Source organism: Sorghum bicolor, chromosome 10, assembly GCF_000003195.3.
Source record: "Sorghum bicolor cultivar BTx623 chromosome 10, Sorghum_bicolor_NCBIv3, whole genome shotgun sequence".
Classification (NCBI taxonomy): domain Eukaryota; kingdom Viridiplantae; phylum Streptophyta; class Magnoliopsida; order Poales; family Poaceae; genus Sorghum; species Sorghum bicolor.
Window position 1 is genome coordinate 20,263,719 of NC_012879.2, and position 14,239 is coordinate 20,277,957.

At 40.2% G+C, this 14,239-nt stretch overlaps 2 protein-coding genes and 1 pseudogene across 2 annotated transcripts; 2 read left to right on the forward strand and 1 right to left on the reverse strand.

Moving 5' to 3' along the window:
* LOC8072912 lies at window positions 3,087–5,147 on the forward strand. Its single transcript, XM_021449820.1, has 4 exons — window positions 3,087–3,932; window positions 4,010–4,265; window positions 4,356–4,474; window positions 4,570–5,147. Exons 1-4 carry the CDS (start codon window positions 3,087–3,089, stop codon window positions 4,813–4,815), a joined length of 1,467 nt encoding a protein of 488 aa, XP_021305495.1. The 3' UTR covers window positions 4,816–5,147.
* LOC8072913 lies at window positions 8,721–9,648 on the forward strand. Its single transcript, XM_002436932.2, has one exon. It carries the CDS (start codon window positions 8,887–8,889, stop codon window positions 9,316–9,318), a length of 432 nt encoding a protein of 143 aa, XP_002436977.1. The 5' UTR covers window positions 8,721–8,886; the 3' UTR covers window positions 9,319–9,648.
* On the reverse strand, window positions 12,741–13,802 carry LOC110430753 (annotated as a pseudogene).

Consider the following 14,239-nt stretch of genomic DNA (forward strand, 5'->3'; position numbering starts at 1 on the left):
ATTTGTACTGCATTGGCTTCCACTCATGTTAATATTGCATACTCTCAGACAAACCAACTCACCAGTGCACACTAAAAAGAGGCCTGTGCAGAAAAAGTTATTTGATGATCAGAGTGATGACGAAAAAGTTGTTTTCATCTGTATTGATAGTGTTTGCCTTGTTTACTCTATAGTTCATGGTTTTCATTCTCTTTCTGTTAAGAGCTCTCTGCAAAACTACACCAAAATCAAGCATGGTATTTGCTGTTGTTCATTGCTTATTAGATATTTTTGCCTTCTCTTGCCTTACTGAAATACTCTGTTAAGCAAAACATGTTGCTATTGACCTCTTTAGTCGACTATTTTTGCTTACTTTCTTAGTGCACATGTTGAGCCACCAAAGTTCTGGTTTTAACATTGTCATAGCTGAACGTTGATATCAGTAGCCTTGCAATCGATTTCTATCAACCAGAGGCCTACCTACCTTGCACATAAAATATTCTGGCTCCGCTCTAATGTTAATAAGGCTATCCTTTCATATCCATTCTCGTCTCAGATTACTGCTAGCAATCGCCTTAATTACAAAGCTATATGACATGTTGTTGCTACGGAAGAAGAAGAATCATGTGACCTCCCTGAGCAGAATCCCATAAGGATCCACAGACGTTGTAAAGGCCGGTGGAAAAAAAGGATAAACTGCCCGCTCATTCTTAAGCATCTTCAAATCACAGCCGAGAAGGTAACTTATGTTTTTTTAGACCTACACCATTCAGCTACACATTAACACCCAAAAAATATGGCTCACTTTCGGATGTGTTCTTATGTCCACTTGACGTGCATGTCGAAGCCTCAAGACGCCAAAATTTCGGGCAAAGCATGAGCCCATATGAGCTCCTCCAGCAACCATAAAAAAACTAGAGGTACCAGAAAACACGTTGTGCAACTCTTTCGCTCCTCAGGCTCGTTCTTTCTAACATCACGACTCCATTACTAATACATCGCTTCTTCTATTCTGGTTCACTAGGGCATGAAAACTGTTTATCTTTTTCTATTGTCGTGACCGACCTATGTAAACAACTTATGACACATATGTGCAACAAGATAGCATTCTATGAATCTAGCGGCCGCAGTCTAGCACCCTTGTGCTAGACCGGTGCTACAAGCTACGACCGCCTTTTATGCCATGCTACCGCCTACGTTGCAGCCGAAGGTGCATACGTAGCAAATGTTGTGCCCTACTATGACGACCTTGTTTAGAGCTATTTTTTGGATTTGGACATAGTAACACTTTCGTTTGTATTTGATAATTATTGTCTAACTATGGACTAACTAGGCTTAAAAGATTCATCTCGTAAATTATAAGCAAACTATGCAATTAGTTATTTTTATATCTATATTTAATGCTTCATACAGACCAATCCTCTGTATGAAAGTTAGACCGTGATTGAAATCATAACACCTAATATATAGCTATATGTCGTCATGATGACCCTACAAGGTTGAGTATCTGCGGTGTTAATGCTCTCATTTTCCTTCTGGTTACATTACCGTACAACTTGGCGCTTCCATCACCAGGTACCTGACGCTGCGTGCAGTGGCGCGCGCAACGTACTAGTAGAGATAAAAGAGCGTGAGGACAGAAAAAAGGCACGAGAAGACAGTAAAATAGGTTGTTGGTGCGGTTCAAGCACTGTTCTAAATAGCGCGCTATAGCGGACGCTATAGCGCTATTTAGCGTTTCGGAAGGTTTACTGCTAAGCTATGAAGATTTTAACGCTAAACGAGTTTTCCCACTATTAGCAGCTAATAGCGCGCTAATTTCGCTAAATGAGGTTCGTTTAGCGCGCTATGTTGTCTTGGGCTTCATTTCTATCAGCCCAAATAAGGCCCAAATAGTAGGGATATGAAATGTCCCAGGCATAACCCTAGCCATCGACATAATTTCCTCCCGAGCACGAGTGACCGCTGGCGGCGGCGGCGCTGGATGCTACTGCGTGCTGCTGCTATGAGTCTTGTGACCAGCGAGGATGCGGCAAGGGTAGACGGCGGAGCCTGGAGCGGCGCTGGACAGGGACCGCGCGGCCGTCGGCAGCTGCGTGCTGCTGCATCTCCACTCTCCAGAGACACCGCGCGGCTCTGTGCTCCTGCATCTCCGTGCTGCTGCTGCATCTCCGTCGGCTGCTGCTGCATCTCCGGCGGCGCTGGACAAGGAATTGCTGCTGCTGTGACTGCCGGCGGCTGCTGCGTCCTACTGCAGCAAGCCAGCAACCATGTCTCAGTCCCAGCAGGAAGGCAAGATTCTTCAAACTTTTCTCATTTTTCCTCTGTTCTTTACGTGCCTTCTTGTGTTGCTGGATCTGAATGGTAGTGAGCAGTGAGCATCTATTTTCCATGAAGAAGTACAGTTTTAGATCTGTTCTAGGTTGGTGCAGTAAGCCTGACATTTTTGTATCTCATATTAATTTGGTTGGTTAGGTGTCCCATTAGTAGAACAATCAACTTCCAAAGTTTCTATCAACTCAGATGACCCTGCATGGAGTCACTGTTATTGCCCAGACCCAAAAAAGAAGTATTCACTCGTGTGCAACTACTGTGCGAAGTCGATGAAAGCAGAAATTACAAGAGTGAAGTACCATCTTGCTTGTATTGGTGGCTATGGTGTCTCTAAGTGTGACAAGGTTCCAACTGATGTGAAGGAAGAAATGCTAGCTTTGATTAACAAGAAAACTTGTGCAAAGGAAGAAAAGCAAAAGGAAAAGAAAAGGGCTAGAGATGCAATTGATCTGGATCATTCAGAAGGTGAAATGTGCAGTGAAGACTCTGACCATGGGAATGAGGTTATTGTGCTAAAGTCATCAAAAGGACCTAGTCATAGTGTTGTTTCTTCATGTGGTAGTGGATCTATCAAGATGTTCTACAAGCCGGCTTCTATAGAAGAGGCTGTTTAGAAGAACCAGAAAGGAGCTTATGTCAGTGAAAAGGTTCAATCAAAGATAACAACTCAGAAAAGAGAAGAGCAGAGGGATAGAACTGTTGAGTATATATGTCAGTTTTTTTATGAAGCTAGCATTGCACACAATACAGTACTTCTTCCTAGCTTTGCCAATATGGTTGAGGCCATTGGAGCCTTTGGTAGAGGTTTGAGAGGGCCTAGTCCCTATGAGATGAGTGGACCATTTTTGCAGAAAAGGAAAAAGAAGGTATTAGATGGATTCAAGGTCCATGAGGAAGCATGGAAAACCTCAGGTTGCACACTTATGACAGATGCATGGACAGATAAGAAGGGCAGGGGAATAATGAATTTGGTTGTGCATAGTGCTCAAGGGGTCCTTTTTTTGGATTCTGTGGATTGCTCTACTGTCAAGAAAAATGGTAAATACATCTTTGACCTTGTGGATAAATGCATTGAAGACATAGGTGAGAAAAATGTTATCCAAGTGGTCACCGACAATGCTAGTGTTAATGTAGCAGCAGCAAGTCTTCTAGCAGCAAAGAGACCCAAAATATTTTGGAATGGATGTGCAGCTCACTGTTTAGATCTCATGTTGGAGGACATTGGGAAGCTTGAACCAGTTCAGGAAACAATTGTAAATGCAAGACATGTAACTGCATTTGTCTATGCTCATACAAGGTTGCTGGATTTGATGAGAAAATATCTTGGTAAGGACTTGGTTCGCTCTGGAGTTACTCGATTTGCCACTGCTTATTTGAATTTGAAGAGTTTGCAAGACAACAAGAAGGAGCTCAAAAGGCTCTTTAGAGATAATGATCTCAATGAGATGGGTTACTTGAAGAGTGCTAAGGGGAAGAAGGCAGAAAAAGTGGTGAACTCTGAAGGTTTTTGGAAAAATGTTGATATTGCTGTTAATCTTTTTGAGCCATTGGCTATTGTGCTGAGAAGAATGGATAGTGATGTTCCTGCAATGGGATTTTTGCATGGATATCTGCTTGAGGCAAAGAGAGAAATTGCTGTGAGGTTTGACAATGATGAGGAAAAATACAAACCTATTTGGGAAATAATTGAGAAAAGATGGGACAGAAGTTGAAGAGTCCACTACACTTGGCTGGGTACTATTTGAACCCTTATTATTATTACCCAAACAAGACAAATATTGAGAAAGATGGATCATTTAGAGCAGCTGTAATTGATTGTGTTACGACGCTGATTGATGATGAAGACATTCAAGATAATATCATTGAAGATCTCAACAAATACAAGGAACAGCAAGGGTCATTTGGACATGACATTGCCACAAGGCGGCGGAGAAATAAGGACTTCAACCCAGGTGAAAATGTGAAACTAATGTGATTGATAAATTATCCAATATAACTGTTTTTTCTATCACAAGAGTTTAACTCTTTGCTTATTAATGTAGCAACATGGTGGCTGAATCATGGCACAGCTACACCTAATTTGAGGCTGTTGGCAATAAAGATTCTAAGTTTGACATGTAGCTCCTCTGCCTGTGAGAGGAATTGGTCATCATTTGAATCGGTATTAAAAATAATTCTACTTCTACAACTCACCTACATGAATTTATTTTGCATTGCTGCTCATTCCTTGAATTTTTTTCACCTGAACAAAACTAGGTACACACAAAGAAGCGCAACAGATTACTTCATGACAGGATGAGAGACCTTGTATTTGTCAAATTTAACTCTATACTAAGGCAAAAGAAAGAGAACAAGGGTAGAGATCCCTTAGAGAAGGAAATTAATGATGTGCTGGAGGATGACAACAATGAGTTCATTACTGGAGTAGAACCAAATGCAAGTCTAGAAGATCAGGAAAAGCACAAGATGCAGCAACATCTCAAGCCAAAGCCAAAAGAATAAGAGCTCCACGCCCAAGGAAGAAATTCAGGACCCTGTCATCTCTAATGACGCCTCAGTCTGCATCCTGAGCCTCTGAATCAGAGGAAAATCAAGATGATATGGTATTTACTGATGCTGAAGATGATTAGGTGAGTACACCAAACTATTCGGATGCTGAAATGCAAGTGTGATGTACTGATATGTGCGAGATTATGGCCTATTGCTCCAAGCCTGCTGTTTGTATGTCTAGTTGTTGTTAACTTTGAACTTTGAAATCATGTATGTCTCTATGTGATGTATCGTGTATGAACTATGAACTTTGATGTAATGTGTTAGTAAGACTTTGAACTATCTATCCCTATTGGTATTCATAATGTTTTTATCTTTATTATGTGTGAAATTAAATGATGTTTGACATATTTTTTGCTCAGACACTAAATGGCTTAGCCCGCTATTAGTGCGCTATAGCCTTTCTTAGCCTTTTGGAGAGGCTGTCGCTAAGAGGCTTAGCACGCTATTTAAAACAGTGGGTTCAAGAAGCCATAGAATAGAGAAATACTGATGATCCACATGCTCATGTAGATGAACAGCTTACAATGGACAAAGAGAATAACTCTGAAGCTCAAATGACCATCAACAGCTTCACAGAACTCTTGACTGGACCAATCAGTGTTGAACTTTTACAAAAGATTTATTTTAAACCACTTTGGTTTGGTACAAGTCTAAAGGATTTGGAGGAGAATTCAGTCATGCTTTTGCTAAGTTTCAAGTCAACATTGTAGGATAATAGAGAAGAACTTTAGTCTGTACTTTGGATCCGTTGAAGTTTCCATCTTTTGTTCTAGTTGAAGTTTCTAGGATGTGAAGTTCTAGACCAATTAAACACTTTAAGTTTCTGGGAGCATGAATATCTTTGGATTTTGAGATTGTAGCACTTTCGTTTGTATTTGATAAACATTGTTCAATCATGGACTAACTCGACTTAAAAGATTTGTCTCGCGATTTACAGGTAAACTGTACAATTAGTTATTTTTTATTTATATTTAATCCTCTATACATATACCACAAGATTCAATGTGATGGAGAATCTTGTAAACTTTTGGGTTTTTGAGGCCCTAACTTGTCTTCCATCTGCTGGGCGTGTGTGTTATCCAGTTTCCTGTCTCCTTTTTTTTTTTGGGAATTCAATTCTTGTCTGGTGGGCCTTGTGCAATTGGGCCGTACTGCCATAGTTCGGTAGACGTTCATCTCCCGCAAAAGTACACGGCGGTTCGATGGCCAGGAACGGTTCTGCTGCTTCTATGCTTGTTGACATAGAAACTTTGTATGTTACCCTTGTTTAGTTCACTCCGAAACCAAAAAAGTTTTTTAAAATTTTTTATCAAATTGAATCTTATGACAAGCATTAAATATAGACGAAAATAAAAACTAATCATACAGTTTGACTGTAAATCGCGAGATAAATCTTTTGACCCTAGTTAGTCTATGAGTAGACAATATTTACCACAAACAAACGAAAGTGCTATAGTAGCGAAATCCAAAATTTTTTCAGATCTAAACAAGGCCTTAGATGATCTCCATGAACTGACAAAACGTTTGTAAAAATCATAAAATTTATTCCGTTTCTGTTCCTGCGTTTTCTCAACCGTTTGTGAATGAATTTCGGATTTTCTTGACAAAAACGAAAATGGTCGTGAAAAATCAGAAACGGTGTCGATTTATGTCCTGTTATTATTATTATTCAGTAGTTGTGTTAGCGTTAACTATGGTTTGTTTTCCTTTCTTGGGTCTTTTCCTCTTTTCTCATCCTGTGTAAGCTGTTTTATCTCTGTTTTATATCACCGGTTGTTTTTTTTGGCTTCTAATAAATTGCTTGGCAAATCTTTTGCTGAGCTTTTTTCTTGGTCGGCTGATATGATCGTGGCGAGAGCTAGACGGTAGCTAGATAGGGTAGGCAGACGCAGCTCGCACATCCTGGGTCTTGTTTAGTTCTCCAAAATTTTTGCAAATTTTTTGAGATTTCTGGTCACATCAAATCTTTAGACATATGCATAGAGTAGTAAATATAAATGAAAATAAAAACTAATTGCACAATTTGGTCGGAATTGACGAGATGAATCTTTTAAGCTTAGTTAGTCTATAATTGGATAATATTTGTCAAATACAAACGAAAATGTTACCATTTATATTTTGCAAAATTTTTTGGAAGTAAACAACGCCCTGGTAATAAAAATATATCCTCAGCTCATATCACATCCCCGTCGCTGTCTCCTAGGTCACGTAATCCGAACGGACAGCCCCCGTTGCTGTCGAGGTCAATGAGCGTGGCAGGCCTTCTTTACATGCATCCAAAATTCTAAAAATTTGAATCTGATGACACATACATAAAATATTAAATATAGATAAAAAATAATTAATTACATAATTTACCTGTAAATCACGAGACGAATATTTTAAACTTAGCTAGTTTATGTGGACAATGTTTGTCAAATATAAAAGAAAGTGTTATAGTTTCAAAATCAAAAAAAGGCCTAATAGTCGAGAAAGAAAGGCAAATTAACGACCCGTTCCTCCGACGATATACTCTGGTTACAAGGTGTAAATTTTTAGAGTATCACCTCAGATATCACGTAAAATGTCATATGAGATGTTTAGATACTAATAAAAAATTATAAATTTATTAAGTCTAATTAATCTATAAGTAGCACATATGTTACTGTAGCACTTTATTGTCAAATCATATACTCTATCCCAAATTATAAGACGTTTGATTTCTTTTTATCTCAAGTTTGATCACTCGTCTTATTCAAAATATTTATAAAAAAATAGTTGAATTTAAGTTATTGTTCAAGAACTTTTATTAATAAATCAAGCCACGATATTTTGCACAAAATTTAAATAAGACAAGTGGTCAAATTTTGTGTTAAAAAAAGTCAAAAATCTTGTACTTTGAGATGGATTGAGTACTAAATAGGCTGAAAGATTTGTCTCGCAAAGTAGTTACATTCTATGCAATTAATTATTTTTTAATATATATTTAGTACTCTATATGTATCTTAATATTCGGTAGATAAAGCGTAAATTTTGTTAGGAGGAACTAAACAAGACCAAGTAAATTACAAGACAAACGCTGACAAACAAAGGATATATACACATATATGTACACGTACGTAAAGACGAGGTGAAAAAGAAGGCGATGAGGATGCGAATGCATGGGAAATCCCTTTACATGTTGCGTGGTTTCGACTGCAGAAACTAAAGATGGACGGCTTTGCCACCTGCTTTGGAGCAGCGGCATGTGCGTACGTTTATCCCCCGGCCAAAAAGCCCGGCCTGGAGAGCCACTGGATTTGCTGCCTCATTGCCAAAGCGAAAAAGGAGATGCTAGAAAATACTGAATGCCCATCCATGCATGACCTAGCATCCATTATTATTACCTTCTTTTGTCTTCTTTTTCTGCAGGCCGGCCGGGTACGTAGCATTCGCGTTAAGTTGGCGGGAAAGAAATATATTCGTGAAAGCGATGATGCACACTGTTGGCCGGAGATTAAGCCTACTCGACGGCACGGCCACGGAAGGACAGCCCATCACTTTTTCTGTAGCTGACAAGTGGCACGCATGGCTGCTGACGCGGAGCTTACCTGTTGGTCAATGTTTCTGTCACATATCATCAGTGAGCATTCAGTTTGGCACATGAATGAACTTGAGGGCACCAGATTAAAAGTTGGACGGTCGCATGTTCAGGTTACTAAATTAATAATGCGCCAGGTACGAGTAGCCATCAGCTTACCGGTAAAGCAAATCCTTCTCTTGCAGACTAATGCAAAAACATCTCCGTGCCATGCCCATCACACAGAGGAAGAAATCTTTTGTTTTTCTTCTCTTCTTCTAAACGACAGAGGAACGAGATGGCGACGGGGCCATATCTGGTGGTCTGGTGGTTTCCAAGCCCATATATACACCCCAGCTTATGGCGTTGGTACTGACTCAATCAGGGAGCCTTCATCCGCACACAGCATACCACCACACCACCAGGCTACTACCATACCATCATCCCATCGCAGCCATCGGCGATCGACGACGGCAGGACAGATGGACCGGAGGATATCCAAGGAGGACGGCGAGGCGGTGAAGCCGACGAGGAGCTTCCGCTACGAGGACTACAGCACCAGGCGTGTGTTCCTGCGCAGCTACCCGCTGCAGTGGGACTGGTCGCCCGCGCAGGACGACGACGACGACGACGACAAGGACGGCCTGAGCCACGCGGAGGCTGCGGCCGGGAACAGGGCGGATCATGCCGACGGCGACGAGTGCTGCGGCGGCGCCGGCAGCAGGCGGTGGAAGAGGCAGGTGGTGGCGGCCGTGACCGAGTGGGGGGAAGACAAGCTGCTGCTGCTCCGGAGGGCCAAGAAGCGCCTGGCGCTCTACCTGATCGGCTGCCACAACCACGGCCATGGCCGCCGCGCGCTGCCCTTCCCGTCGGCCGGCGGATCCTGCACCGTCGCCATGCTCACCTCCAGATGATCCATCCATCACCGTGCACGCACGGCATGCATCATGCAATGTGTTGTGTGGTCGATGATCAATCCATTGGTCCGTCCACGTCTTCGTATCTTTGTATAGTATATACTACTCTGTTGATTGGCGGCTTCGTGCTCTCTGAAATGAATTGAAAATGCAATGTACTCATGCTACCAAAAACTTGATTATATACATACCACTAGTAAATAGGGTCTGTAGAGCAGAGCTACTAAATTAATAATTTTTCTCCGATAGTTCTTCAAGAAAAAGTTTGCACATGTCTTAAAGCAACTAAATACTAATTAAATCAATCATGATTTTAGGCCTTGTTTAGATCCAAAGAGTTTTTAGATTTTAACACTGTAGCACTTTCATTTTTATTTCACAAATATTGTCCAATTATGGAGTAACTAGGTAAATTGTACAATTAGTTTTTGTTTTCACCTATATTTAATGCTCAATGCATGTGCCACAAGATTCGATGTGATGTGAAATTTTAAATTTCTTTTGTTTTTGGGTGAACTAAATAAGGCCTTACTCATAGGTCTTGTATGGGCCTTGATACACACCCTAAGCCCCTGCGCATGTCTACTCAATCTAAGGCCAGTCTCAATGCACAGTGTCACTGCACGGTTTCACATACCAACACGTTATCGAGATTGAACTAAAACCATCTATGAAATAACCCCAGCAATGGAGCATTTCACTTTGTTGTTTCCAAGGCTAAGCAAAGCATTTAATTGCTGCAAAATGATTGGATCACATGCAAGATGGTGAAACGATTTGGCCCTCAGTAGAGATTTCATCCCGTTTCACCGCATGGGAAACAACGCCCGTGGAGTTTCACCATGATGAAACTACTTCCTTCTCTCTCTTCGTTTAATGCAAAAAAGTGTAGTTTTTCTGACATGACGCTCTAATAAATGTGTATGACATCATGGTGAAACCCCACTGAGGCTGGCCTAATTATTTTGGATCCAATCCACTGCTGTTTTCATTGGCCAGTGTGTGATGTGATCGTGTGCTGAGTGACGCTGAGCCAGCTGGCCGTTGCCTGTGTATTGTTCAAGCCTTGCCGCGGCGCAGGTATGCCTGGCCGCATGCTGTTTAAAATAATATATTTTTTTCTAGTGAATAATTGTAGTAAATCTGGTTGATGTTTAAAATGAATTGTAATTTTAGTATGGTGTTGGCTGCCTAAGAGGCAATAAGACCCGCCGCCGGCAGCCAGTAGGGTACCGCATGGATAGTCTTATTTTGGATGATAAATTGATAATCATGTCAGCCATCGAATGGCCAAAAAATTTTATCAAACCGCAGATGGCTGAGAGGGCCTAAAATATCTATGGCCCATCTTTCATCTCGCACCTCGCCTCTATCACATCTCTCACTCTAGCTGCCGCCACCTCATGAGAGAGAGAAAGAGAGAGCGAGAGAGAGAGAGATTAGAGAGCATGCATGCTCCTTTGAAGGCGTGGTGGCCAGGCCACCACCACCACCGGCTAGCCACATCCAGGCCATGCCACACCGCCCCGCCGCCGCCTTATCTGCAAGTAAGGTTGTTCTTCCTTTTTTCTGCATTTTTGACAATAAGATTTGTAGTTAGATGTTTATTGTTGAGTAGGATCTGTACTTAGATTTAGTTTTTGGGTAATTTAGTCTCTATAGTTTGATTTTAGTTGTTAGGGTTATTGGTAGTCAGTGTAGATTATGATTGGATTAGGCTTTTATTTAGGGTTAGTTTGAATTAGTATAGACTATGCATAGATTATTGTTAGTTTAAATTTAGTTCTTTGTTAGGTTAGGATTAAGGTTAGTTTTGAGTATGTTAGGGTTAGTTGCTTTGTTAGGTAAAGAACTTAGTTTAGGGTTAGTTGTATAATATAAAATGTTTGAGCAATATTAATGATGGATTTAACTAAGTGTGTTGTAATAATATCAGACCAGGAATGTTGTCTCATTAATACCTTTTAGAATACGCTATGTCAACGGTGAAATCAGAATGGGGGGGGGGTCTTAGTGAGTTCCAATTCGTGGACACAACTCCATTTGCTACTAGATTATACCCAGAAACAAGTTTTAGCTTGGCTGCTTGAATGCTTTGGTGTTCTGCCCTCCCAGCAATGTTTTAGGGTTAGTATGTTGGTTCCTAAATTGTGAGAGGATGGATGGAGGTGAGAGTTGCACAAGGCAAGTAACACGAAGAAATGGAAATTACTTGTGTGTAAGGTGTTGGAGCATGGTTATAATAATATCATGCCTGTTGATGAGTGATGGAAGCATGGAAGCTAATTGTAGCAACATAGTTCTATTATAGGAGAACTTAGAGGCAACACATGCTGAGTATACCTATGTTTGAGATGATGAGGCGGATCAAAACATGATAGAGGATGCAAAAGACGAAGAATATGGTTGGTAGATGGAAGCTGAGCATAGTGGGGAGCTCGACAAAATTATTGAGTAGATGCAACTTGAGGATGCCTTGCACCTCGCCTTTGTGGATGAATTTTCTGGTAGGAGCCTTAATTGTGAGACTGATACCCATAAGGATTGGACTCACTTCGCCCCATATGCCATGGCGGTCGACGATGGTCATCATTCGTCGTGGGAGTATTCAAGAAAGGAGGTTAGGCAAGGGCATATGTTTCATGACAAAGTTCATCTTCAACATTGTTTGTATTTCTTATGCTCAAGTAGAGAATTCTACAAGCGCACATAGTACCATTGTAGCACTACACCAGGAGTATTGTAAGGCATTGTTATTTATTTATTGCACAGGGAAAGAGGCAGCTAGGATTGACAATAAATGAGAGATCTTAGTGTTACCACAACTTTTTTATCAATAGTGTAGTGGTGGTAATCAAATTTGGATAGGAAGGGTGAAACAAGTCCAATACACGAAGATAAAGATAACTAGATAGGTATATCTAGATGGGAGGACAATGAGAGAGTATAAGGTTCCTATGATCCAACTCTACTCCTATGGCTCTATCTTAATCTCAGAGTTGTAGCAAGTAGATTGAGTCGACACAATGGGTACACGATGTGAAAGATGACACAACAAGACGATAAATGTCTTGCCCAAAGCAACTAACTTTTTATGGTGCCTTACTATTTAACATACCTAAGAACACGTGGTGGAATACAAAGGCTAGATATGGCTATCACCACCTACTAGGTACCATAAACAATCCATGTGACAACAAGCAGCACCACAGGCAAAATTTAGCATAAACACCACGTTTATATACTTCAAAATCTAGAAGAAACGTTAAATTGTTAATAAATAGAAGTAGTGTCTGTATAAACACCTTATTACTTCTCATATCACAAAATTTCAATTTGAATTCCAATACATTACATTCCTACATCAAACTCATGAATTTGAACGTTCCTGTGACTTGTCTTAAGACAAATATATAATATCAAAATTTAGGTAAATCAAAATCTGGCCAAGAAGTAAATTAATCATATAAAAGAATCTAACATTCCATGATGTAGTATAATACTAGCAAGTGCAAGATGCAGCACAAATGTGTGCACATCTCATACGTGAAACTTGTTCCGTAGTAGATCTATAAAAACATAATGCAGACCAAACAGTAAGAAACTGGTTATAATTTTTTCTTCTAGAAAGATAGATGTAACAAAAATATAAATATTCATAACAATAAAGCTCTAGATTCTCTCTTTCTCTTATCTATGGCACACAAATCAGCATTTCCCCCCTTGGAGTTGTCACCATGTAGTCAGCAGTATTTATTGAATCTAGCCACCAGATTGTCATCTGACCCGGCCTCAGTGGAGTCATCAGATGTATGTAGAGCGGGACACAACCATAGGGCTAGGTCAATGTCGGGCTTGACTCCAATAGGAGTTGTCATCAAAGCAATTCTGTTATGGTTGTCTCTCACGAGACATGCTAGTTGTAACATGGAAGGATTTCCTGCATAAGCAAAAATAATTTTGTAAATTGGCCAAGGTACCTCTGCTTAGTCTTGTTTGACCCTCGTGGCAAGACTCCATTAGCAGATGATGAACTTGATTGAGCGTCACTGCATAAGAAAAAATATGTGTGGTCTAGATAATACTTAATGTGCTCAACTGTCCCCTTAGGCATGACGACTTGGACATGTTCTTTGCAGTGGGAAGCCATGGCTTGCTGGGAAGTAGATTCCTTGGTGCATTGTAGGCATACAAATGTGGGCCTATCTAGTTCTCTCTTCTTAAGATCCAATATTATTTTGGTTAGGTAAGGTTTTGGAGGAGATTGATGGGAGAAGTAGGCCTTCCATGATTGATCCTCCATGAAAGGCCTCCTAAGTAAGGAAACAAAAAGCTATTGATTTCTGCCTATAGATTCTACATTGCCTCTACCACAATATCATGGCTTCTTATAAGAGGAGGCTGGGGTTGTTCAAGGGTGGAGATTATTGAAGATTATTGTCCAAGCAAGATTTTGCCTTCATATATTCACATATTTTAATTTGAGCCGAATGATTTCCATTAATGTTATAGCTCTCCAAATCGTAGATCACTTCAAATATCTAAAATATAATAATGATGTGAGGCGTATAGAGATATTTAAATAGGTGGATATTCTATAGATACAACCACAAACATACAAAATCTATAAGATATGATAAGAGTGAACATGGTATACATTTAATTATGTATCCTAGTAAAAAGTTTGATCTAGTGACATTTTTATTTAAAATTGTGCTACTTTTGGATATATGACAATTTGAACTGCCGCAGTGAGCATGAGCTTGCGAAATCTTGGAGGTATGACCGTAAATGATAATTGTGATTTCAAATTATATGTACTATCTGACTAGGTAGAGTCATTAATTGTATGAGGTACTGGCACCTAGAGCATGAATATCAGATATCCTAGTAGTTGATACGGTTGATTATTTAGGCC

Excerpts from the sequence above, each read along its gene's own strand:
- LOC8072913 (XM_002436932.2), top strand. The coding sequence starts at position 8,887 with ATGGACCGGAGGATATCCAAGGAGGACGGCGAGGCGGTGAAGCCGACG.
- LOC8072912 (XM_021449820.1), top strand. The coding sequence starts at position 3,087 with ATGGTTGAGGCCATTGGAGCCTTTGGTAGAGGTTTGAGAGGGCCTAGT. Across the intron at positions 3,933-4,009 it reads TGCATGGATATCTGCTTGAG|ATGGGACAGAAGTTGAAGAG; the intron begins GCAAAGAGAGAA and ends AATTGAGAAAAG. Across the intron at positions 4,475-4,569 it reads ATTGGTCATCATTTGAATCG|GTACACACAAAGAAGCGCAA; the intron begins GTATTAAAAATA and ends GAACAAAACTAG.